The 27,997-nt window shown below is 41.6% G+C and overlaps 2 protein-coding genes across 2 annotated transcripts; one reads left to right on the top strand and one right to left on the bottom strand.

Moving 5' to 3' along the window:
- Positions 1 to 244: 244 nt before the first annotated feature.
- Positions 245 to 19,205, bottom strand: LOC139444343 (peptidyl-prolyl cis-trans isomerase FKBP8-like). Its single transcript, XM_071225319.1, has 11 exons — positions 19,119 to 19,205; positions 17,515 to 18,023; positions 17,199 to 17,346; positions 14,402 to 14,489; positions 11,762 to 11,872; positions 10,530 to 10,604; positions 9,994 to 10,111; positions 8,848 to 8,937; positions 8,513 to 8,590; positions 5,477 to 5,602; positions 245 to 4,384 (listed from the first exon to the last, which is right to left on the bottom strand). The coding sequence occupies exons 2-11, from the start codon at positions 18,019 to 18,021 to the stop codon at positions 4,295 to 4,297; spliced, it is 1,431 nt and encodes a 476-aa protein (XP_071081420.1). The 5' UTR covers positions 18,022 to 18,023; positions 19,119 to 19,205; the 3' UTR covers positions 245 to 4,294.
- Positions 19,206 to 19,388: 183 nt separating this feature from the next.
- LOC139469668 (U11/U12 small nuclear ribonucleoprotein 35 kDa protein-like) lies at positions 19,389 to 26,100 on the top strand. Its single transcript, XM_071251907.1, has 2 exons — positions 19,389 to 19,495; positions 24,170 to 26,100. Exon 2 carries the CDS (start codon positions 24,178 to 24,180, stop codon positions 25,000 to 25,002), a length of 825 nt encoding a protein of 274 aa, XP_071108008.1. The 5' UTR covers positions 19,389 to 19,495; positions 24,170 to 24,177; the 3' UTR covers positions 25,003 to 26,100.
- The last annotated feature ends 1,897 nt before the right edge of the window (positions 26,101 to 27,997 follow it).

The raw sequence follows: 27,997 nt of genomic DNA, 5'->3' as shown, positions 1-27,997 counted from the left end.
GGTGGTCAGGCTCTCTGACTTGGCTGATGCATGTCATCGTATCCCAGTTGTGTTGATCGATGCTCATGATATCAATCACTGGATTGTCTGGTCTAGACTTGATTATTTACAGACCACCTTCATATAGCTGGAATATTGCATAGAGTGTGGCGTTTAACAACAAACAAACAAAAATATACCAAATTTCATTTCATTTTGAAAAAAATAGGTGAGTAATGACCAGAAACAGGTTCTCCAATATGGCCAACTATCCGATCAGGATTGAAGGACAGTCGACTTTTCAAAACAAACAAACATGTTGATGTATGCAATTTAATTATCAAATCATCCATCACAATCTTGCTAAAATACAGTTATAACAAACACTGATCCTTGCTTTCAACACCAGAACTTCCAAATGCACATTTCTGGAGTACAGACTTCACTCAACAATACAATTCACATTATAATATACAGCAATTGATCATTACAAGCTATTCACATTGTACGCCTGGTCCCATGTTGGAGGTTGATGCATATAGTACTGGGTGCCGTTCCACAAAGTGTTCTTAGCGCTAAGACAATCGTAACTCCCATACTTTAACAAAGACTTAGGACAGTCGTAGCACTAAGATCGCTTTGTGGAACAGGGCCAAGATATCTAAAAGTCTACAATCATTTGCACTATTCAGTAACAAATCAACTGCAACAGATGAATATATGCACATTGCAAGTATAAATGAGACGTGTGCTTGGACAGACACATGTTACATACTTCCTTGTATTGGCCTGCAGATTACTCCTTCGGTACCGGTCATTTATAAAAAAGTGGGGTGGGTCAGAAGAAATCCAGCATGGGTCAGAAGGAATCCGGGGAGGGTCACAAAACATATGACAGTCTCTAGGGAGGGTCATTAAAATAATACTCATATTTGGGGAGGGTCATAAAAAAACTGACAGTTTCATAATAAAATATAAAGTGCTTTTGCTTTTTGGGAGGGTCATGAAAAAATTTACAAGGACTGGGGAGGGTCACCTAAAAATATGACATGCATTTGGGGAGGGCACATACTGGGAAGATTTGCATAATATATTTTCAGGGAAACGATGTCCATGTAAAAGCTGTGAAGATTCATGAACATTGTTGGTTAGGGGAGATAACTGGGGATTGGTCTCCACATGTCAACATTCATGAAGAACGTACACAGATTTACGATACTTGAGATCCTAAACATCAAAATACTTCAGGAAGCAAGACCACATTCAAAAACTCCAAAATGGTTCTTTTCCCTTGACCTCTGCTTATAAACAATAACAGATTCCTGAATTGTTAGTATACCCTTGTTATGGGTTTTCGGATACTTAAACATTCATAGTTTTCTCGCTTATCAAAAGAACAACCGTAAAACATCTCGCTCACTTATAAAAGACAACTTTATCTTAAAATCATGCCATCATCTGAGTATTTACAATATCTGTGTGACACAACCCTCGTTACAGTGGAAGTAAACGCAATAAACATGGCTGTCGGAAAACATATCATCTGATGATATATATTGTTCCACATCCAGTAAGTATATTTTTATTATTTATCATCCCAAAACTCAGTCCTGCTTGTTCATGTCAGTTACTGGTATCCCCCAAAGTTCCACAATGCCATATCTCGCTCTCAACCATAAGTGTAACAATGTGTTACACAGCACTCCAGGTTCCTGGCAACAAAATCTCTATGATCTGTACACACATTATCTATTCAGATGACTCTATTTATAGCCGATAACCCAGCTGGGTTTCCCTTTTAGTTAATTCCAGGCATCTTCGCATAGTGCATGAACATTTCTAAGATTATTGACTATGTTCTTTTATAACACATGGAAAGCTGACATAAGGTTCTGGTATATAAAACCATGCAAATCTTTCAACTTTCAGTAATACAACCACCTAAGTTCCACTAGTAATTTTGCAAGATAAAAGTGTTCAAAAAAAGATTATCATTATACACTTAACTATGTTGGAATGAATCTGTATTCTCTTTCTGTTTAATTCATCTTCTGATATCCGATTAGCAGTATGATATAGTCATAAGTAGAAACTAGTTGAAATAATGTTCTCAGTGTATGTAAACTCATGTGCGGTATCTTGATAAAGTTGTCGCACAAATTTCAAACAACATGCTGGCACTATAATTCTCATATTCATGACTTAATGTTTGCCTGCAATCATGACAGATGTAAGACAAGATGTCAGAACATGCGACAAAAAGTCGTAAATACATTTGAATGTTAGAAAAATAACACAGCCATTAAAAACCATAATCATCAGGCTCCTTTTGATTGTCATAACCATCACTCATAAAGAGTCTCATTTACTTGACAACCATTTCACAGATACATTGTATACAATATCTACCAAAGCAGACAACTGGTAACACACTGAGAGCAAATATACCAGTGGTATTTTAAGCAGCTGGGAATTATTTGTCACCACTCGCCCCTTTCCGTAACCTGCAAGAAGACTCATCCCCCCTTTTGATAAATGTTTTGTGCGAAAATATGACAAACCAATCAAAATGCGTGTATGACTTCAACTTCTTCGGTCTAAGAATCCCTCAGGAATAATTTTTGTGTTTACATATGTCTTGCATCTACAAATATACCCGACATACAGTTATATGTGTTTACTCATACTGTATAATACCGTATGTCCCGACGTGCTTTAAATTGCATCCGAAATACTATAATATATGGGGAAATAAACATGGATCATTAGGCAACAAGTTGACTATTTGTTTAGCTATGCCCCCTTTGCACTTAGACAGAACCTGGTCGCAAAAATGGCCACGAGAGGGGCACAAGTCGCTATTTGGCTTGTCCCGGAATAACACGAGTTGGTCAGGAATGGTTGGGAATATGTGTAGACATGTCTTCTGTATAACATGTTGTTATACTTACACAATTGTTACAAATTTATTGCACAATTACAACCTCCTCTGCAGTAAATAATTAACCAAACAACTCCTGCGACTAACATCATACGTCGTAGTCCTGAGTTACCTCCCTTCCACTGTAGAGTAGTTGCTGGATGATTGGTACACTGTCATTCTTCACAAACTTTCAGGTTTGAGATTATTCCAAATGTTCCTTGGTCAATCCATATGCACAAGTAACAAGTTCACATTTCCTGTAGTAGATCATTCTGGACAAATGTTAACTTTATGGTATGGTTAGTTATATATCTAAACATCCAGAATATTTCATCTTGTTTTCATCCTCATTGAAGGGGTGAATGAAAATCGTAATTAATGTCTCAAAAGGATTCAATGCACAGGTGTCATACTGTCACGCCCCAAGCTGTCACAATGTCATACTGTCACGCCCCTAGCTGTCACAATGTCACACTGTCACACCCCTAGCTGTCACAATGTCACACTGTCACGCCCCTAGCTGTCACAATGTCACAGTGCTACACCCCTAGCTGTAACAATGTCACACCTCAAGCTGTCACAATGTCACTCTCACGCCCCTAGTTGTCACAATGTAACACTGCCATACCCCAAGCTGTCACAATGTCACACCTGTCACAATGTCACACTGCCACACCCCTAGCTGTCACAATGTCACTGTCACACCCCATAGCTGTCAGTGTCAGGCCCTAGCTGTCACACTGTGATGTCTCAAGCTGTCACAATGTCACGCCCGAGGTGTCACAATGTCACACCCCTAGCTGTCACAATGTCACACCCCTAGCTGTCAAAATGTCACACTTCCACACCCCTAGCTGTCACAGGTGTCACGCTATCACGCCCCAAGCTGTCACAATGTCACACTGCCACGCCCCTCTCTGTCACAATGTCACACTGCCACACCCCCAGCTGTAACACCCCCTAGCTGTCACAATGTCACACTGTCATGCGCCTAGCTGTCACACTGTGATGTCCTAAGGTGTCACAATATCACACGCCTAGCTGTCACAATGTCACACTGCCACGCCCCTAGCTGTCACAATGTCACACCCCTAGCTGTCACAGGTGTCACGCTATCACGCCCCAAACTGTCACAATGTCACACTGCCACGCCCCTCGCTGTCATAATGTCACACTGCCACACCCCCAGCTGTCACAGGTGTCACGCTATCACGCCCCAAGCTGTCACAATGTCACACTGCCACGCCCCTCACTGTCACAATGTCACACTGCCACACCCCTAGCTGTCACAGGTGTCACGCTATCATGCCCCCAGCTGTCACAGGTTTTATACTGTCACGCCCCTTGTGTCACAATGTTCTGTCCCGCTTCTTGACATTGGAGCAGTCAGTGTCAGTGCTGGCCGTATCTGTACGCTACTGCGAGACCCACAGACACTACTCCTGCCATCACACCACCAAATATCAGGGGCATCTTCCACCACTGAAATGCAACAGAGGAGAACCATTAAAGCAATGACACTTCTTTCTCGGGTATGCCTATGCAGACATATACAGCGAGTATTCAAATACATATATTAATCACAGGTCGAAAAGTAAAAAGAATGACTCACAAGAATTAAGACTGACGTCCACTTACTGATGGACAACTAGATTCAAGACTGATGTCCACTTACCGATGGGACACTAGATTCAAGACTGACGTCCACTTACTGATGGACAACTAGATTCAAGACTGACGTCCACTTACTGATGGGACACTAGATTCAAGACTGACGTCCACTTACTGATGGACAACTAGATTCAAGACTGACATCCACTTACTGATGGGACACTAGATTCAAGACTGACGTCCACTTACTGATGGACTTCTAGGTTCAAGACTGACGTCCACTTACTGATGGACTTCTAGGTTCAAGACTGACGTCCACTTACTGATGGACTTCTAGGTTCAAGACTGATGTCTACTTACTGATTGGACACTAGGTTCAAGACTGACATCCACTTACTGATGGACTTCTAGGTTCAAGACTGATGTCTACTTACTGATTGGACACTAGGTTCAAGACTGACGTCCACTTACTGATGGACTTCTAGGTTCAAGACTGATGTCTACTTACTGATGGGACACTAGGTTCAAGACTGACATCCACTTACTGATGGACTTCTAGGTTCAAAACTGATGTCTACTTACTGATTGGACACTAGGTTCAAGACTGACGTCCACTTACTGATGGACTTCTAGGTTCAAGACTGACGTCCACTTACTGATGGGACACTAGATTCAAGACTGACGTCCACTTACTGATTGGACACTAGGTTCATGACTGACGTCCACTTACTGATGGACTTCTAGGTTCAAGACTGACGTCCACTTACTGATGGACAACTAGATTCAAGACTGACGTCGATTTATTGATATTGATGGACCACTAGATTCAAAACTGACGTTGACTCACTGATGGACCACTAGATTCAAGACTGACGTCGACTCACTGATGGACTACTAGATTCAAGACTGCCATCTAGTTATTGATATTTAAGAACCACTAGGTCAAGACTGACATCTACTTACAGATGGACCACCACTTGGCTTCTTTGACGGCTTATTTGCTCCCATCATTCTCCGGTACATTGCACGCTCAGAGTCCGTGTCTGCCTTTAACTTCTGACTAAGCTTTGACAACTCTGCATGGATAATCTGTAAAAATGGAAGAACACTTCCAATTACTACATATCAGGACACTAGATTCAATAGTGATGTATTCTTACTGATAGTTCACACCATTCAAGAGTTCTGAAAATCACTCGCAGAAATGAAGAGTACAGTTTTTTAGTAATCATCCTAAACATCTCCAGTAGGTTAGTGGGATGATACACCAATATCTCCTCCTCCTTCCCTCAAAGTTGGTTGGTTGGTTTGTTGTTTAATGCCGCGCTCAGCAATATTCCAGCTATATAACGGCGGTCTGTAAATAATCGAGTCTTGACGAGACAATCCAGTGAATTGATATCATGAGCATCGATCCACGCAATTGGGATCGATGACCGTGCATCAACCAAGACAGCGAGTCTGACCACCCGATCCCCTTAGTTGCCTTATACGACAAGCATAGTCGCCTTTTACGGCAAGCATGGGTTGCTGAAGACCTATTCTACCCCGGATCTTCATGGGTCTCCCCCAAAGTCTCTTGATGGGAGAAACATGATGATATTGCACTCGACACATGAAATATCCTCTATATAAAAGTAAAATTTTTAAAAACTTATTCTGGGCACAGATACACTTGCCTGTAGAGATGACAACCATGAGACATACACCAGGAAGCTGATGTTAAACAGTGATACAAATAAAAGAATCTTTAACACTGCCTTGTGTCAAGAAGTCATGAGTAGGCAAATATACCAGGAGATGCGACCCCTTGACGCTAGTCAGACATAGCATCAAGAAATCTGGCCTAACATGTGTTAAGGGGTGTACAGGCAATCGGGTCTACAAGACAGATCACACCACTATCTCCGACAGACAATAGGGGGAGCCAACTTGGCATCACCACAACATATGTTGTACAGTGGAACCCTGTTAATCCAGACAACACGTTGTACATTGGAACCCTGTTAATCCAGACAACATATGTTGTACATTGGAACCCTGTTAATCCAGACAACATATGCTGTACAGTGGAACCTTGTTAATCCAGACAACATATGTTGTACAGTGGAACCTTGTTAATCCAGACAACATATGCTGTACAGTGGAACCTTGTTAATCCAGACAACATATGTTGTACATTGGAACCCTGTTAATCCAGACAACATATGCTGTACAGTGGAACCTTGTTAATCCAGACAACATTTGTTGAACATTTGAACCCTGTTAATCCAGACAACATATGTTGTACATTGGAACCCTGTTAATCCAGACAAAATATGTTGTATAGTGGAATCTTGTTAACCCAGACAACAAGTTTGTACTTTGGAACCCTGTTAATCCAGACAACATGTTGTACAGTGGAACCTTGTCAATCCAGACAACATATGTTGTACAGTGGAACCCTGTTAATCCAGACAACATATGTTGTACAGTGGAACCCTGTTAATCCAGACAACATATGTTGTACAGTGAAACCCTGTTAATCCAGGCAACATATATTGTACAGTGGAACCCTGTTAATCCAGACAAAAAATGCTGTACAGTGGAACCCTGTTAATCCAGACAAAAAATGCTGTACAGTGGAACCCTGTTAATCCAGACAACATATGTTGTACAGTGGAACCCTGTTAATCCAGACAACATATGCTGTACAGTGAAACCCTGTTAATCCAGACAACATATGTTGTACAGTGGAACCCTGTTAATCCAGACAAAAAATGCTGTACAGTGGAACCCTGTTAATCCAGACAACATATGTTGTACAGTGGAACCCTGTTAATCCAGACAACATATGCTGTACAGTGAAACCCTGTTAATCCAGACAACATATGTTGTACAGTGGAACCCTGTTAATCCAGACAAAAAATGCTGTACAGTGGAACCCTGTTAATCCAGACAACATATGTTGTACAGTGGAACCTTGTCAATCCAGACAACATATGTTGTACAGTGGAACCCTGTTAGTCCAGACAACATTGTACAGTGAAACCCTGTTAATCCAGACAACATATGCTGTACAGTGGAACCCTGCTAATCCAGACAACATATGTTGTACAGTGAAACCCTGTTAATCCAGACAACATATGTTGTACAGTGGAAGCCTGTTAATCCAGACAACATATGTTGTACATTGGAACCCTGTTAATCCAGACAACATATGCTGTACAGTGGAACCTTGTTAATCCAGACAACATGTTTGTACTTTGGAACCCTGTTAATCCAGACAACATGTTGTACAGTGGAACCCTGTTAATCCAGACAACATATGCTGTACAGTGAAACCCTGTTAATCCAGACAACATATGTTGTACAGTTGAACCCTGTTGATCCAGAAAAAAAAATGCTGTACAGTGGAACCCTGTTAATCCAGACAACATATGTTGTACAGTGGAACCTTGTCAATCCAGACAACATATGTTGTATAGTGGAACCCTGTTAGTCCAGACAACATTGTACAGTGAAACCCTGTTAATCCAGACAACATATGCTGTACAGTGGAACCCTGTTAATCCAGACAACATATGTTGTACAGTGGAACCCTGTTAATCCAGACAACATATGTTGTACAGTGGAACCCTGTTAATCTAGACAACATATATTGTACAGTGAAACCCTGTTAATCCAGACAGCATATGTTGTACAGTGGAACCCTGTTAATCCAGACAACATGTATTGTACAGTGGAACCCTCTTAATCCAAACAATACATGTTGGACAGTGGAACCCTCTTTATCCAGACAGCACAGTACGTCTCCCAGGAAAATCGAAGTTGTGGAATGACATTCCTTTGAACACATGTAATTGTAGACCTCCGGAATGCTATTTCCCCATCATGTGAATGAGGAATGGTGAAATCAAATTATTGATTAACATTTATCCACTTATTTCACTGTCACGAGGACAACAGCACATCTTATTGAATAAACATCTCAAAACACACACACAGACATAACCTCACCTTTGATGCTGGATCTATACTCAAGGCCTTCTTCAGATAAGATAAAGCTTTCTCATTCTCTCCTTTTGAACTGTATGCCTGCAATAAGACGATATCGACCATCAGTAACAACAGAGTAACAGCTCACAATTGGAAATAAATATAAAATACACCTTCATGAGAAATATCACTACCCAAGTTCCATTTAAACCAGATGTTACAAGTATGAGATGTTATGTCAAAGGAAGTTATTTTGTAAAGAGCAAAATGCCAACAATCTAGATTAGCTTGTGCACATAAATCTCTTCATACGTTATAAAACAATTGGCATCTTCAGAAACTATTTCTGTGTCTACCTTTCCTATTCTGTACAAGGCTTTGACATTGTCTGGCTGACTCTTCAGTACGCCCTCACAGGACCTGATTGCTGCATCATAAGCATCAATCTGAAACAGAACGGTAAGGATCTTAGTACCGAGCGCCATACTATAATGGGTTACTCTTCCTCCAAGGCTGTGTGCAACAGAATCTTAGTATCTTAGTACCGAGCGCCATACTATAATGGGTTACTCTTCCTCCAAGGCTGTGTGCAACAGAATCTTAGTATCTTAGTACCGAGCGCCATCCTATAATGGGTTACTCTTCCTCCAAGGCTGTGTGCAACAGAATCTTAGTATCTTAGTACCGAGCGCCATCCTATAATGGGTTACTCTTCCTCCAAGGCTGTGTGGAACAGAACGGTCAGGATCTTCGTACCGAGCGCCATCCTATAATGGATTACCCTTCCTCCAAGGCTGTGTGGAACAGAACGGTCAGGATCTTAGTACCGAGCGCCATCCTATAATGGGTTACTCTTCCTCTAAGGCTGTATGGAACAGAATCTTAGTATCTTAGTACCGAGTGCCATCCTATAATGGGTTACTCTTCCTCCAAGGCTGTGTGCAACAGAACAGTCAGGATCTTAGTACCGAGCGCCATCCTATAATGGGTTACTCTTCCTCCAAGGCTGTATGGAACAGAATCTTAGTATCTTAGTACCGAGCGCAATCCTATAATGGGTTACTCTTCCTCCAAGGCTGTGTGGAACAGAACGGTCAGGATCTTAGTACCGAGCGCCATCCTATAATGGGTTACTCTTCCTCCAAGGCTGTGTGGAACAGAATCTTAGTATCTTAGTACCGAGCGCCATCCTATAATGGGTTACTCTTCCTCCAAGGCTGTGTGGAACAGAAGGTCAGGATCTTAGTACCGAGCGCCATCCTATATTGGGTTACTCTTCCTCCAAGGCTGTGTGGAACAGAACAGTCAGGATCTTAGTACCGAGCGCCATCCTATAATGGGTTACTCTTCCTCCAAGGCTGTGTGGAACAGAACGGTCAGGATCTTAGTACCAAGCGCCATCCTATATTGGTTATTCTTCCTCCAAGGCTGTGTGAAACAGAATTGAGTTATGTCATGGTGTTCATATGTCCATGCGAGACTGCAGTGTGAAATGAACCTACCTTTAGTTGAGAAGCAGCCAAATTGTTGTAGCATTTGAGTTTGGAGTCCAAGACTTCCTGCAATGTGTTGGTCTCGGCGCCATCAGTGCTGCCAGGATATTCCAGTACCGTAATGGCCCTGGAGAATACACACATATACATGTATGACTGTTGCCATTACATGCTAGTGACATAACACTGACAAACTACAAGCTGAGTGATTAATCAGTCTTGAAATTAATTGTAATTGGGGTTAGTGAGTCAACGAAATATTAACAGATTGAATATTAACCATTGTGTTTCAGTTCTTTATATATCCAGTGTACGATAATTCCTGTCTCTGTCTAGAAGATGCAACGTTTGTTTCCTCAAGTGGCGTACGAAACTTGAAACTGACAAATTCACAAGTGATCACAAAACTATACTCCATAAAGCAAGATATGTGGACATTAATTCAAGAAATCTCCAAGAATAACATACTGAATATTTATATGATTAATGACACAAGTGTACATCAACACAGAAAGGCATCATCCATGTGCGTGCCTGGAACATACTTAGAGTAGGAGTTAATGGCTCCAGTGTAATCCTTCCTTCCAAACAGGAAGTTGCCCCTCTCTCGCTTTGTTTCCCTGGGAACAAGAGAAAAACAAACATAACAGAGACTCTGTTAACAGCTTCTTTTATGGTGATGATGGAGGGAGGACCAATATTTTTTATTTAAGGCTTAAAAAAATAAAAGAAATGGTTTTCAAGCAATGTTTTTCGAAAATATAGTGCGGTCGGGAGGTATCTTTTTTTTTTTAGTTGTTCAAACTAGTATGTAACCAATAAACAGTTGTTTAATCAATACACAATTGTGAACAATCAACCTGGGAAAGGGCCTACCTACAGAAATGTATTCCTTCATGAGTAAAATACTGGAATACAGTATTTGACTACCGTTGGACTCGAAATATCTAAGGATTGGGGTGGTGACAAAAATGGAAATAAAAACGAAACGTGCGGCGAACTTTATGATGATGCGGGCAGTGCCTGAGAACCAAGACTATTTTTGATTTTAGCCTAAAACAAACCTTTTATCCAAAACTGGCTCCCATGGGAGATATCACTTTGGTGAGTTCAATAAAACTCTGATAAGTTCAAAATACGGCATGCCCCGTAATAGGTTGTCCTATAAGATATGTTTTTAATTAGATTGCAATGAAATTGTATAATGTTTTGCAGGTAATTGTAACTTCATTCAGGACGCAGGTTATTATTGTTTACAAACTCAAAAAAGTTCAAAGAATGATTTTAGATGATAAACAAAGAATCACACATGAGGATATTTTACATCAAATATATCAACACAAGTCGATGAAAGTTAAAACTTTTATTAATACTTGGGTGAGTTCTCTGAGTACCAACGGAAGTCAACTTTACATTCCGCCCTAAATCAAACAAGGTAACAGATCAGCTTCTTCAGCCTTAGTGACCAAGACACCAATTGTCTGCAACAGCTCATCCTTCTTCTCTGTTAAACTGGCTTAGAAGCCCTTACAATCTGTCGTCACTTCCTGTAACTTGTTAAACCAGGGATATATTTTCTAGGAATAGATAACAGAACCCTGAATATATTATTTAGAAATAAAATGTATGAAATAGAAATAGAGGCCCAAGTCACAGGTGTCAAAATGAAAACCTGATGCCCAGAAAACATTTGTTTCTCTGTCAACCTAATAAGCTGATTTTCTAGCATCAACCAAGAGCATATATACGCCATGTGAAATTCTCAGCATGAACCTACCCTTTCTTCAAGCGCTCTATCAACGACAGGCTGCTGAGCATGGGGCTTTGCTCTTTGCTGACGAGCTCCAGGGTGTACGTGATGGTGGCATCAGCAGGGATGTCTGGCTCTCTGCAATGTCCACAAGAAGAAGCTACATTAGCATCTCATTTTGAAGTATCAGCAGGAATAGAGAGAGCCAATCAAACAGATTCCAAATATATTCCATTTGATCAAAGTAAGTGACGCATCACAAATACCTACTTGAAAGGGACATCTATGACTGACATGATCAGTGAATGAAAAGTATTCACACTGTGGTACCAGCTGAGAGTCATTATAGTGGTGTACAAGTAATTTGCATGACAAAGGCAAACAAGTGGTTGATAGTGTCAGTACAATAACAGCAGTATAACAGCAAAGTCAGTAGTCATAGTCAGTAAATACTAAAGACAGAACCTGACAAAACATTGACAGGAGCAATTATCCACACTGTTAGGGAGCTTTCATCTCATACAATTAGTCATATGACATATCGTTATCAATTGATGCTAAATTAATTATCATACCTCGATGTCAAGGTTAGGTAACTCTGCCAGACGCTGCTACACTAAGCGATCAGAAGTCAGGACAACCGCCATACCACTACATCCAAGTAAGGTAACTCTGGCAGACGCTGCTACACTAAGCGATCGTAAGTGATCGGAAGTCAGGACAACCTCCATACCACTACATCCAAGTAAGGTAACTCTGGCAGACGCTGCTACACTAAGCGATCGTAAGTGATCGGAAGCGAGGACAACCTCCATACCACGATGTCCAGGTCAGGTAACTCTGGCAGACGCTGCTACACTAAGCGATCGGAAGTCAGGACAACCCCCATACCACTACATCCAGGTCAGGTAACTCTGGCAGACATGGCTATACTAAGCGATCGGAAGCCAGGACAACCTCCATAGCACTACATCCAGGTCAGGTAACTCTGGCAGACATGGCTATACTAAGCGATCGGAAGCCAGGACAACCACCATAGCACTACATCCAGGTCAGGTAACTCTGGCAGACACTGCTACACTAAGCAATCAGAAGCCAGGACAACCTCCATACCACTACATCCAGGTTAGCTAACTCTGGCAGACATGGCTATACTAAGCGATCGGAAGCCAGGACAACCTCCATACCACTACGTCAAGGTTAGGTAACTCTGGCAGACACTGCTACACTAAGCGATCGGAAGCCAGGACAACCCCCATACCACGATGTCCAGGTTAGCTAACTCTGGCAGACACTGCTACACTAAGCGATCGGAAGCCAGGACAACCCCCATACCACTAGGTCAAGGTTAGGTAACTCTGGCAGACACTGCTACACTAAGCGACCAGAAGCCAGGACAACCTCCATACCACTACATCCAGGTTAGCTAACTCTGGCAGACACTGCTACACTAAGCGATCGGAAGCCAGGACAACCTCCATAGCACTACATCCAGGTCAGGTAACTCTGGCAGACACTGCTACACTAAGCAATCAGAAGCCAGGACAACCCCCATACCACTACATCCAGGTTAGCTAACTCTGGCAGACATGGCTATACTAAGCGATCGGAAGCCAGGACAACCTCCATACCACTACATCCAGGTTAGCTAACTCTGGCAGACACTGCTACACTAAGCGATCGGAAGCCAGGACAACCTCCATAGCACTACATCCAGGTCAGGTAACTCTGGCAGACACTGCTACACTAAGCGATCGGAAGCCAGGACAACCTCCATAGCACTACATCCAGGTTAGCTAACTCTGGCAGACACTGCTACACTAAGCGATCGGAAGCCAGGACAACCTCCATAGCACTACATCCAGGTTAGCTAACTCTGGCAGACATGGCTATACTAAGCGATCGGAAGCCAGGACAACCCCCATACCACTAGGTCACGGTTAGGTAACTCTGGCAGACACTGCTACACTAAGCGACCAGAAGCCAGGACAACCTCCATACCACTACGTCAAGGTTAGGTAACTCTGGCAGACACTGCTACACTAAGCGATCGGAAGCCAGGACAACCTCCATACCACTACATCCAGGTCAGGTAACTCTGGCAGACGCTGCTACACTAAGCGATCAGAAGCCAGGACAACCCCCATACCACTACATCCAGGTTAGGTAACTCTGCCAGACACTGCTACACTAAGCGATCGGAAGCCAGGACAACCGCCATACCACTAGGTCAAGGTTAGGTAACTCTGGCAGACACTGCTACACTAAGCGATCGGAAGCCAGGACAACCTCCATACCACTACATCCAGGTCAGGTAACTCTGGCAGACGCTGCTACACTAAGCGATCGGAAGCCAGGACAACCCCCATACCACTACATCAAAGTTAGGTAACTCTGCCAGACACTGCTACACTAAGCGATCGGAAGCCAGGACAACCTCCATACCACTACATCAAAGTTAGGTAACTCTGCCAGACACTGCTACACTAAGCGATCGGAAGACAGGACAACCCCCATACCACTACATCAAAGTTAGGTAACTCTGCCAGACACTGCTACACTAAGCGATAGGAAGCCAGGACAACCTCCATACCACTACGTCAAGGTTAGGTAACTCTGGCAGACACTGCTACACTAAGTGATCGGAAGCCAGGACAACTCCCATACCTGCCGGTGGCTCCAAATGCATATTTAGCTGCTGTAATGAGTTCACAGTGCTCTCCTGTCTCCATCAAAGACACTGCCAGGTCCCAGGCTGGAGGAAGAATAAGCTTGTTTCAAGACAAAATATTAGACTGGAAATAACAAATATGTTGTTTAGACAAAAAGCTATATTGAAGACATTGATTACTTCATGCTTGGCAAAGCCACTGTGCCATTCACATTCATTGTTTTGCTATATGTTATCAGCATAAGGACTAGTGTACTAAAACTTAGTTTCTACCACTGGGAATTGAACCCATTATAAACACTGTAAGGTGTTGAGTCAGTATTGTGTGCACTCATTGTACCTATGTAAATGTAATGAATGAACAGTTGGCAATTACACACCCAACAATAATTACATTCATAAATTTATACAGTCGCCATTCAGTGCTAATGACCATGACAGAATTTATAGATATGTGTATATTGGTGATGACAAAGACGCCAAGAGGAAGACAAAGACTGGAAAAATTGCAGAGACAAAATTGGAAAACGAGAAAACCAAATGAGTGAGTGTGAGTGAGTTGGGGTTTAACACCGCTTTTAACAGTATTCCAGTTATATCACGGCGTGTCAGCTTAATGTGGGAGGAAAGCCTGAAGTGATGCAGGTCTCAGACATTTACCACTTCGGTGAAACCCACGAGCACAGGTATTGTGCTGACAAACCTAGAAACATAATCGAGGCGAACCGGGATTCGAACCCACAATCATAGGTTTCTGGCGTGCCCAAGGAATGCAACTCTGCACAGCGAATCGCGGCGCCTTAGACGACTGGGCCACCCTTGCCCCCTGAAAACCAAATGGATTCCCTTGAAGTAAGCATGTGGCGATTAGAAAGAGAATGAGTTGGCTGGGGAAATCATGTGTTCAGCGTGTGTTGGTCAACCGACATGAAAAGCGTGCATGACCCAGATTGATGGGAGGTGAACAATGGTGATGCTAGGTGTGTGAGGGTGAACAATGGTGATGCTAGGTGTGTGAGGGTGAACACTGGTGATGCTAGGTGTGTGAGGGTGAACAACGGTGATGCTAGGTGTGTGAGGGTGAACAATGGTGATGCTAGGTGTGTGAGGGTGAACAATGGTGATGCTAGGTGTGTGAGGGTGAACAATGGTGATGCTAGGTGTGTGAGGGTGAACAATGGTGATGCTAGGTGTGTGAGGGTGAACAATGGTGATGCTAGGTGTGTGAGGGTGAACAACGGTGATGCTAGGTGTGTGAGGGTGAACAATGGTGATGCTAGGTGTGTGAGGGTGAACAATGGTGATGCTAGGTGTGAGGGTGAACAATGGTGATGCTAGGTGTGTGAGGGTGAACAATGGCGATGCTAGGTGTGTGAGGGTGAACAATGGTGATGCTAGGTGTGTGAGGGTGAACAATGGTGATGCTAGGTGTGTGAGGGTGAACACTGGTGATGCTAGGTGTGTGAGGGTGAACACTGGTGATGCTAGGTGTGTGAGGGTGAACACTGGTGATGCTAGGTGTGTGAGGGTGAACAATGGTGATGCTAGGTGTGTGAGGGTGAACAGTGGTGATGCTAGGTGTGTGAGGGTGAACAATGGTGATGCTAGGTGTGTGAGGGTGAACAATGGTGATGCTAGGTGTGTGAGGGTGAACAATGGTGATGCTAGGTGTGTGAGGGTGAACAATGGTGATGCTAGGTGTGTGAGGGTGAACACTGGTGATGCTAGGTGTGTGAGGGTGAACAATGGTGATGCTAGGTGTGTGAGGGTGAACAATGGTGATGCTAGGTGTGTGAGGGTGAACAATGGTGACGCTAGGTGTGTGAGGGTGAACACTGGTGACGCTAGGTGTGTGAGGGTGAACAATGGTGATGCTAGGTGTGTGAGGGTGAACAATGGTGATGCTAGGTGTGTGAGGGTGAACAATGGTGATGCTAGGTGTGTGAGGGTGAACACTGGTGATGCTAGGTGTGTGAGGGTGAACAATGGTGATGCTAGGTGTGTGAGGGTGAACAACGGTGATGCTAGGTGTATGAGGGTGAAGAATGGTGATGCTAGGTGTGTGAGGGTGAACAATGGTGATGCTAGGTGTGTGAGGGTGAAGAATGGTGATGCTAGGTGTGTGAGGGTGAACACTGGTGATGCTAGGTGTGTGAGGGTGAACAATGGTGATGCTAGGTGTGTGAGGGTGAACAATGGTGATGCTAGGTGTGTGAGGGTGAACAATGGTGATGCTAGGTGTGTGAGGGTGAACAATGGTGATGCTAGGTGTGTGAGGGTGAACAATGGTGATGCTAGGTGTGTGAGGGTGAACAATGGTGATGCTAGGTGTGTGAGGGTGAACAATGGTGATGCTAGGTGTGTGAGGGTGAACAATGGTGATGCTAGGTGTGTTAGGCACATTTCAACTTAGGATCGAAAGAAGAATGAGAAATGCATGGTGTGAGACAGGATTAGTTAAAAATATTACATTCATAAATTCATATAGTCGCCATTCAGTGCTAATGACGATAAAGTAAGTTATAGAAACACATGTTTTTAAAAGAAATAGAGCATACTGGGGTGATGAAAATATAATAGCATATAATGATGAAATGTCAAACCCTGCTTGTGATGAAGAATAATGTGAAAACTTGAAGCCTGGAATGAGGAGTAAGATGAAGCTGTTATTCACTGGTTAGACTGGGTTCGACAAACGAAAACAAGTGTGTAACTATCATATTAATGGGTGTACTTCGCCTTATCACCTTCATGCCTCATCATAAACTTAACAAATCTAGAATGAACTCTGACCTTGTATAACATCGCCATCTCCAAGTGCAAATGTGACAGCCTCCTGCTTGTCTACAACCGTGCCATTATCAAGACGACCCTCAGCTTTCAGTGTCACCATGTCGCCGTGTTGAGGACGTGAATCGTGGCCTTCTCCCTTCTTTGTCACCTAGTGGAACAGAGTGAAATAACATTCACATCAATATCAGATGATAATATTGAAAACCAATATGGAAATATTTTGTGTCCAAACGTGATTATCTCATTAAAACAGTTAAAAATCCCTTTCACATTATTTCTAAATAATAGAGGTAACCCATGACTTAAACGCAAGTACCTTCTTCCTCAGCAAACCATTTCCCAGTATGTCCATACAACCATCTTCCTCTTCCTTCTCCACAGGCACATCCTTTTCTTTCACACTGTCTGGGTCTACGTCCTTTGTGTCATCCACTATTTCAGCCTCATCACCAATATTGGAATGTGTTGGAGTTGCCTCCCCTTGATCAGGTATTTTCAGCATCTCAAACGGTTCACTCTGAGAATCAGAACTACCTTCCTTATCATCTTGTGTCAAGTCCACATTTTCATCAGATGCAATACTGTCTTTTTCACCATTATTTGTGGCAGCACTAGTGGGCCCAGGTGCTTCATCTGGTTTACTTTCAGTCACAGACTGCTCTGCTGCTTGAGGTTCTGCATCAAGATTTGAGGCTTCACTTTCCTGTGTCTCTACCACCTGAGTGTTGCCTCCATGAGATGAGGCATCACCTCGCTCATCCATAAAATCTGATGCTGGATTAGGAGAAACAACTGTGGCAGCACTGTCTCCCTTGGCCTCCATAACTGTAACATAAGTCACAACTGAATTCATCGAAATCACCACCTATGTTTATTTCAATGACTGGACATGTTATGCAATACGAGTGTTTGAAAAATGCTGTCAAATGGAATTTGAATACCAGAAATATTCTGGACTTGACACTGGCAATGAAAACTACTGCTGTGAATATACAGAAATTATAACATTGGATACAGTAGGTATCAATTGAAATTTCTAGGCATCAAATACTCACTGGCATTCGTAAATCAGAAAACAATATTTTCATCTAAATGGCCTACAACTTCAAAAATACTTTGACTAAGGTATGCAGGGATAGAACCCAGTAGTTACATTTCACTAACCCACATTTGGGACAAGTTGATCATGTACTACAACTATTGATTGAGCTGATCAAGCTTAGACAAATAGAAGGCCGTTGAATTGATTTATAGAGAGTTCATAGCAGGGGACCTCATAATATTTTGACTGAACAAATATATACACTGGCATGGGAAGTGTGAGATTTAATCCCGATAGGGACCAATTGGGCGGCACATGTACTGGGAAATAAGGACCAATTGGATTGGACGGCACATGAACTGGGTAATAAGGACCAATTGGATTGGACAGCACATGTACTAGGAAATATTCGACAGCACATGTGCTCAATAAAAAGGACCAAATGGACAGCACATGTGCTGGGTACTACTGCTAGAAATGCTTGTTACATATATTTGAATTACAGTTTGCCCAAATTGTTAAGGGCATTACCCTGTCATTGTGGACTTTGAGCCTAAAGTTGTTTTTATTTCCGTCTCTCTGTAAATTGAAATCTGCCATATTTATCATCACCAGCATATTCCTAATTCTTTACGTCAAATTAGAAACAAAACGGAAATATAGATATCGACGATGTGCTCAAGCACAATAAAGAGACATATCTGACGACATCCGTCAGTCGAGAGAGAAAGTAGCCTAGAATATTTATTGGATTCAAACGCAACAGACCGGTCATATCTATAATTAGCATTTGTTTAAAGTAAAGCATGGGCATGTCTAAATTACAGTACCGGGGTGAACAGTGGAAGCGTTTCAATGTGTAAGGGTAAAGCACGTACGTAGTTTACACTGAAATCGTTGTCAAAGATGTCAATATCTCGGTCACGCTTCCAGAAATGTCGATAGTGATACCGTTTCCTATAATGAGAAAATAACGACATATACAGTTGGCTATTTGCAAACTTATGGTCGGATATATGTTGCCGGATATCTTATTATACCCCTTATAGGACTATCAGAGCATACACCTATAACAGAAGCTCAGATAAAAGAAAAATCCTCTTTCACGACAATCTCAATTTGTTCTGTCCGGACTTCCGGTGGAAAGCTCCTACAACTTTCTGCAAGGGACCATGCACGAGAGCTCGCTGACATGACAAGGCTTCAGTCGTGATGCACTGACATGGATTGATGCTTTGGTGGTCCCAATTCTAGTGTTAGTTATATCTTGCCATACCACTCATGTATCTTATATTTTTTGTTATTTTAGAATTGCCACTGACTGTCAGTCTGATTATATGGGTAACACCACTCTTGTTAGCCAATCCAGTACAGTATATATATCGATATTGACACTCAGGAAGGTGATATCTATCGCTTTTCTATTTCTTGATTTTGACATTAGACAAGGGCACAGGCCCCTGAAGTAGGATAGTGATAGAACTGAAACACTGGACCCATATATATAAATAGACAAGGTACATCACTCGCCATCTTGGCCGAAGTTGAAATCGGCTGTATCGTTTAAAGGGGCACTGATCTAACGCCATTCCCCGGACTGGTTGTTGCCTTTGTTATTGTTTTTCCCCCGTGAGTACCCGGATGATACGCAACGCAACTGAGCGTGACCAGAGACTGGGCTACCGTCTGCAAGGACAGCTAAATAAACTTGGAGGCTGTTGGCAATATTTGTTTTACGCATTTTTGAATAAACACTGATTGGTTAAATGTGATCTATAAAGATTCGACAAAGGGCGCATGTTAATTAATTTCTTCAGCCTAAACAAACAGACAAAAAGAACGGCGGAGCTCATCGGAAGTCGTCATTTGGAAATACCCCAGATGGTTATAGTTTAATACTAAAAAAAAGTATCCATGCAGTGAAAGCATTTTCGGATTTCGGATTTCGGATTGCGTCGATAATACGATTACTACTCCCTTGTTGTCATCCACATTTTCTCGTATAACCCTACACTTGTGTATTTGTCGTCATTCACTTGATGCTCAGTTAATGAATTTATTACAGGTACAATTAGTGGTAGCACCACTTAGATTACCTGACAAAGGTTCTCATTTGGCATTTATTGTGTCTGGGGTAATTATTCAATCTAAATCCAGGTTTGAAGTGAGGTGAAATGTGCGTTATGTAATATGCACGTGGCAGCCCAGCAAGAGATGAATGATCAGTTGATTTACTTTTTTAGGTAAATCAACGGATCGTTCCTAGTCATCAAAGGATTAACAGAAAATACGTTGATTGATTAATCACTGTTATCTTGCACAGTGGATATGTCAAAAGTGAGTGTTTACATGTCTAGGTTTACTAAAACAAAGGGAATACACTCATATCATGGCGTGAAGTGCCGATGTAAAAACAACATACTTTGTTCAAAGGGTTAACTGATAATACGTTGATTGGTTGCTCATTGTTATCAAACTCAGTGGATTTTTTAGGAACCGTGGACGTAATGAAAATAGTTGTCACGTGGGCTTTCTCAGCCAACCCTTGAGACTTGACACCTATGTGAAACACCTGAAACAATCCAAGTGATCAGTTGAGAAACGAACACTGGTTATAATATCCCGAAACGATATATATCTTTTAGAATATTTGATAGTTACAGAGACACGTGACATCGAATAAGTTATTTTGTATAGCTGCAGATGAGTGGCACATTATTCCTTTGTGTGGATATTCACGGATACATTCCTCGAACAAGGAAGCAGCCTATTTATACACATAAATTTGGTAAGTTGTAATTATGGTATTTGCATTTTGTTTTCCTTCATTTGAACCGATTCGTTCTTGTTTCTCTACGTCTTGGTTGGGAAATTCTTCAATGCGCCATAGACGTTGTTTTCACAGGTCATTTCCTTTGTAAGCGTGTATAGATTACCGTCAATTTGTAAAATGTGATTCTCTCAGGCAATTTATAAAATGTGTAAATATTTCAGTCATTTTGACTAAAAAATCTGTCCAGATTGATTAAGACGATCAAAAGGGCCTACAAACATCACAACAGATTATTATGTAGGATTAGAAGCCAAACAACATAGAAATGTACTTTTCAACGTAACATTTTCAGTCTCTTGGTGATGACATTGAACATCAAAATGTTTGGAATTCGTTATCATAATAATACAGATGGAAATGTTTTTCAGTCACTTTGTAAAATAACTGAATATTTATACGTTTAATAAATATGTTACACATTTTGACAGTAAAAAAATATACACACTATAAAAAAAGCAATGCTCAGGTGAGATATTTACTTTGTGTTGCAAGTCAAAATAGTGTAAACGAAAATCGCAAAATTACCAAGCAAGTGACTTATCAAAACTTCGTCACCATTACCGATGCTACCCACAAAGATACCTACATTTCCTTATTATCTCGAAAACTGTATTTCATTTTGTTGATCAATGTGACCATACGCTCTTATTACTACCGGTATCCATAAACGTGACTAATGCGCTTACGAATGGCGCAACAGAGGTCGCGAACTAGTCTAGATTTCTGCTCTACATCCGGGTACTCACTGGGAAAAAACAATAACAAAGGCAACAACCAGTCCCGGGGAATTGCGTTAGATCAGTGCCCCTTTAAATTAAATGGAAATGTGTGCATGTCATGTTCACAATACCTCCACACCTCCCTCCAAATACGACCTGCATGCCACAAAACTTTATTTTTGGGAATTTATTACCTATATCGGGCGATTTTATCGACATATTGGCTAAGTCGCGGCTGTGTGTCACGGAAGTAAACAAATAATCTCCGCGCTCAATGGCGTTGAGTGCTGTGATTGGTCCGCGCTCCAACCATAACAAACGCACATGGGGATATTTACCAATCAGAGCGCTCGAGGCCATTGAGCGCGGAGATTTTTGTATACTTGTTTACCGGGCGCTCTACCATCCGCTCAATTACCGTGCTATAGTGCCACCGCTGTCTCGTTATACCGTTACTGTGCCTCACGCTCTGGTGACTCTCGCTTCACGATCCAACGCCTGTTTTCGGTCTTAGGGAAACTTACACATCTTTACGATCCAACATCCGTTCTCGTTCTTAGGGAAACTTACACATCTTTACGATCAAACGCCCATTCTCGGTCTTGGGGAAACTTACACGTCTTTACGATCCAACACCCGTTTTCGATCTTAGGGAAACTTACACGTCTTTACGATCCAACACCCCTTTACGGTCCTTAGGGTTAGCTTGCTTTGGGCAAGGGTTAGCCATAAATTCTTACCTTTTCAAGCGTTAATCCGGTTAATCCGATTGGTCGGTCATGTTGACATAAACAATGGCGGGTGTGGTTTCAAGAAAAGATGAATGGGAGAGCGGACCGTGACGTCACACGCATGCGCAATTCATTGTTTACTGAATTACGCATGCATGTTAATGGGGATTCTAATGACCCGTTCAACGAGCACTGATTACATGTGATAGCCCCTGTGGTCCAGTGGTAGAGCGTTAGCTAATGAACGCATTAGTCAGCAGAGCTGGTGAGCTGGCGAAGCGTGTTCGAGCCCCCACAGCGCTAATTGGTTCTGAAAAAGTGCGCCCGGTAAAGTGCACTACTCCCGACAAGTGTAACTTCCACAAACAGATATGTTTGAGAGGTGGAAGTGAAGAGAAATTGATATTGTTAGGGTTAGTATTTCATACATTGCTCCACTAGTGTCATCACAAATCAAGTGAATATTGAGGGTTTGGTCATTTGCTTGGCTTGTTAATTTTGAAAATGATTTAAAATATCCATAGTGATGAATAATAAATGGAAGCAATTTGTGTGCTAAAACTGTCTCTGAAACTCAGCAATACTTCTCTTCACCTATGCTTGTTGTAAGTGGGTGGTGACTAAGTGGATTTGGGTGGTCTGGCAATATGCCCCAGAACATTAATTTCTGTATTAATTGTATGATGCCTCAAGACACTCTGAAGTTCACAAGCAGATACAACACGCCCATGATAAACCAAACCTGTTATCCTGATAGTAGACCTCTCTGTATGTGGTCATGGTTACGATTTGGAGGGACAGAATCTTGTCACAGTTTATTTCATGAATCTATGTTTAGGTGATCTTTTTTCCCTGTTCCTTTACACAGGGGTATGTTATCAGTCTTCATCTTAATCCACTAGTCTGACTTCTAAATCTTGCAACATCTCTATCAGTCAAGAAATCTCTGAAAAAAAGTCCATTTATCAACACTGAAATCTACTGAAAAGACAAATCCAGGCTTGCATAGAGTCTCAAGCCTTTTTCTTTGACTGGATAAACTATGTTGAATTTGCCATTACTTTGGATTTGATAGCAATCTAATTTAAATTGTTTAAACTTGCAACTATGCTCCTTCAGCTGAAACATTTGTACGTGTTACCGTATATGACCGCGTATAAGCTGAATTTTGAGGACCAGAAAAAAGATTCTGTAGAAAGGGGTCGGCTTATCCACGGGATACACTTTCATGATAGTATTTTTCAGATCGTGATCTGTCAGAAACATCGCCTGAATGACGGTCCGATAGATCACAACTTCCCGAAAGTTTGGAAGTTGCCATGACTAGAGCCATTATTGTTATAAATTATCAATAAAGTTATTATTATACACCAATGTTGTCATTATTAAAAAAATGTTATGCATGTTACTACTTCCGATAATAAGTTTTCAATTGAATGTTCAAAGTTTATCATTCTTCGTAAACTCCACAATCTTTACATGTAACAATATATGTAATTCACAGCTATAATATATAATCCCCAGATGAAATCGCCAATAGCTATTACGTACGTTTTGCAAAGTTCATAAATTGATAGTGAACAAGTGTCTACCTTTATTGAAAGAGGCAAATAAACAACTGTATCTATTTCTGTATTTCTTTGCAGACTATAGGATGTCCTGGAGAGGTATAGCTGATCGATATGACCCACTCAAGGCTGGGAGTATCGATGGCACTGACACAGAGCCACATGACAATGGTATTGTCAGGGCTATGAATGCTAAGTACAAACCGAACAAGTCAGTTGATGGGGACCCACACAGGACAATATTCGTGTCTTGTCTGGACAGACAGACTGAGGAAGATACATTATGGACTGCATTTCGAGATTTTGGAAAAATAAAAAAATGTAGATTAGTACGAGATATTGTAACGGGGTATTCCAAAGGGTATGGCTTCGTAGAGTTTGAAAATGAAAAAGATGCCCGTGCAGCATGTAACCATGGAAACAAGATGACCGTAGATAATAGAGAGGTGTTTGTGGATTTTGAATGTGAACGGAACATGACTGGATGGGTTCCACGTAGACTTGGAGGTGGAATTGGGGGAAATAGAAAATCCGGACAGCTGAGGTTTGGTGGTAAGGATAGACCATTCATCCAGCCTATCATTCCTGTTGTTTATAAAGGTGTACAGAGATCAGAAGATATGGAAGGCTCATGGAAGGAGCAGAAATTGGAGAGAGATCATTATAGGGGAAATAGAGATAGATTTGATAAAAATTGTGATTGGAGTAGGGAGGTAGATAGGGATAGACTGAACTGTGATGAGAGGAGGTATAGAGATGACAAAGGCAGGGACTACAGGGCCAGGGATGGGGACTACCGTCGAGGGAGGAGGAGGCCGAGAGAGAGAAGTCGAAGCAGAGACCGGGAAGATCAAGTCCAGGCCAGGGAGGCGAGGAACAGAGAGGTGCACGTACAGACAGGGTTGTTGTAAAGATTGAACAAGACATATGACAGATACATGTCACATTGGGAAGCACATGCCATTTACATATGGAGTACCTGTATACATATTTGTGCTTACCATAACCCCTATTTCCATTCACTATTTGATTTATTATGACTTTTGTGCAAGAAGACAAGGAACTTATATCTGAAGGTGGATCCCAGCGGTTGCAAGGTATCCTTGGACTGGGAGCTCCTTTCCTGGGCCCATTCCACAAAGCGATCTTAGCCCTAAGACTGCCGTAAGTTTATGCTAAAGTATGGGAGTTACGATTGTCTTAGTGCTATGATTGCTTTGTGGAACAGGACCGAGGCTGCGGAAATAGGACCCTTTACGTGGTTAGACATGGCCACAAGTTACTTCAATGCCCATGGAGATTCTGGGTAAGAATATAGGTCCCCAGCAATCTGTGCTTGTTGTAAGAGGTGACTTTATGGATCAGGGGTTCATGTTAGGTTTATTGCATATCATTGTATCCTATATTGTATGGATCAATGCTTATGATGTCAATTACTGGAATGTCTTTTCAGAGTCGGTTATTTTCAGACCCAAGTCATATTGCTGGGATATTGCTGACTGCAGGGTTAAACAACTAAAAAAAAACGCTAACAAAAAACAATCATTAGTCCGAGACTAGTGAAAATCTAGAAGTACTGGTTGTATTTTCCCAACATCTTGTTTCTTCCATTGACCATGAGTCTGAAGTGTGCTGTTGACTGGCTAGTTTCGACCAAAGGTGTCACTTCTGAAGAAGACTTGTTTTATCAACTCTGTTAATGTATGAGAAAGGATGGTTTGACAAGTGGTTTATTAAAATGTAACCACTTTTGTTCATTCTTCTTGTTCCAATGAATTTTTAATAGTGTTGAACACTCAGCAGTCTAGTATCTGAGACAAGGGATATGTTACAAGTCCTAGTTTCTCCCAAATAGCGTTACAACTATTCTGAAGTGAAATGTTGCAATTACTAGTTTCTCCCAAATAGCGTGACAACTATTCTGAAATGAAATGTTGCAATTACTATTTTCTCCCAACTAGCATTACAACTATTCTGTATTGAAATGTTGCAATTACTAGTTTCTCCCAACTAGCATTACAACTATTCTGTATTGAAATGTTGCAATTACTAGTTTCTCCCAACTAGCATTACAACTATTGTGTATTGAAATGTTGCAATTACTAGTTTTTCCAAACTAGCATTACAACTATTCTGTATTGAAATGTTGCAATTACTAGTTTCTCCCAACTAGCATTACAACTATTCTGTATTGAAATGTTGCAATTACTAGTTTCTCCCAACTAGCATTACAACTATTCTGTATTGAAATGTTGCAATTACTAGTTTTTCCAAACTAGCATTACAACTGTTCTGTATTGAAATGTTGCAATTACTAGTTTCTCCCAACTAGCATTACAACTATTCTGTATTGAAATGTTGCAATTACTAGTTTTTCCAAACTAGCATTACAACTATTCTGTATTGAAATGTTGCAATTACTAGTTTTTCCAAACTAGCATTACAACTGTTCTGTATTGAAATGTTGCAATTACTAGTTTCTCCCAACTAGCATTACAACTATTCTGTATTGAAATGTTGCAATTACTAGTTTTTCCAAACTAGCATTACAACTGTTCTGTATTGAAATGTTGCAATTACTAGTTTCTCCCAACTAGCATTACAACTATTCTGTATTGAAATGTTGCAATTACTAGTTTCTCCCAACTAGCATTACAACTATTCTGTATTGAAATGTTGCAATTACTAGTTTCTCCCAACTAGCATTACAACTATTCTGTATTGAAATGTTGCAACTACGAGTTTCTCCCAAATAGCGTTACAGCTAATCTGTATTGGAATGTTGCAATTACTAGTTTCCCCCAAATAACGTTACTACTCTTCTGAGTAGTGAAATGTTGCAAGTCTTTGTTTCCATCAAATAGTGTTACAAATATTCTGTATTGAAATGTTGCAAGACCTAGTTTCTCCTAAATAGTGGGAATCAGACTCCTCGGACAACTATTCTGTATTGAAATGTGGACCAGCCACATTTAACTTGGAAGATGGAAGTGGCTGTATCTGTTTAGGTCTCAATGTAATATTTTCATTTCTGATTAGCTGCTGATATTGCTTGGTTGGTTGGTTTGTTGTTTGACGCCACTCTCAGCAATATTCTGGTTATATGATGGCAGTCTGTAAATGATCGTCTGGACCAAACAATCCAGTGATTGACATCATGAGCCTCGATCCTCGCAATTGGGATCGATGACATGCATCAACCAAGTCAGCGAGCCTGACCACCCGATCCCGTTAGTCTTCTCCTACTACAAGCATAGTCGCCTTTTTACGACAAGCATGGGTTGCTGAAGGCCATACTACCCCGGAATCTTCAGGGGGCTGCTGATATTGAATAAACCTGAGGCATTTGTTTGCAATGTTCTGTCGTGTTTGATATCTTTGATGATTTTGACTATTCCCACCTCCACATGCTTGTATACATGACATGGGTTCCCACCTCCACATGCTTGTGTACATGCCATGGATTCCCGCCTCCACATGCTTGTGTACATGCCATGAGTTCCCACCTTCACAAGCTTGTGTACACGCCATAGATTCCAACCTTCACAAGCTTGTGTACACGCCATGGATTCCCACCTTCACATGCTTGTGTACACGCCATAGATTCCCACCTCCACATGCTTGTGTACACGCCATAGATTCCCACCTTCACATGCTTGTGTACACGCCATAGATTCCCACCTCCACATGCTTGTGTACATGCCATGGATTCCGACCTTCACATACTTGTGTACATGCCATAGGTTCCCACCTTCACATGCTTGTGTACATGCCATAGATTCCCACCTCCACATGCTTGTGTACATGCCATGGGTTCCCACCTTCACATGCTTGTGTACATGCCATGGATTCCCACCTTCACATGCTTGTGTACACGCCATGGATTCCCACCTCCACATGCTTGTG

This window comes from Haliotis cracherodii, unplaced genomic scaffold (genome assembly GCF_022045235.1).
Source record: "Haliotis cracherodii isolate W230 unplaced genomic scaffold, xgHalCrac1.p SCAF_1, whole genome shotgun sequence".
NCBI classification, from domain to species: Eukaryota; Metazoa; Mollusca; class Gastropoda; order Lepetellida; family Haliotidae; genus Haliotis; species Haliotis cracherodii.
The sequence above is the reverse complement of the archived record's forward strand: the minus strand, read 5'-3'. Positions and strand labels throughout refer to the sequence as shown.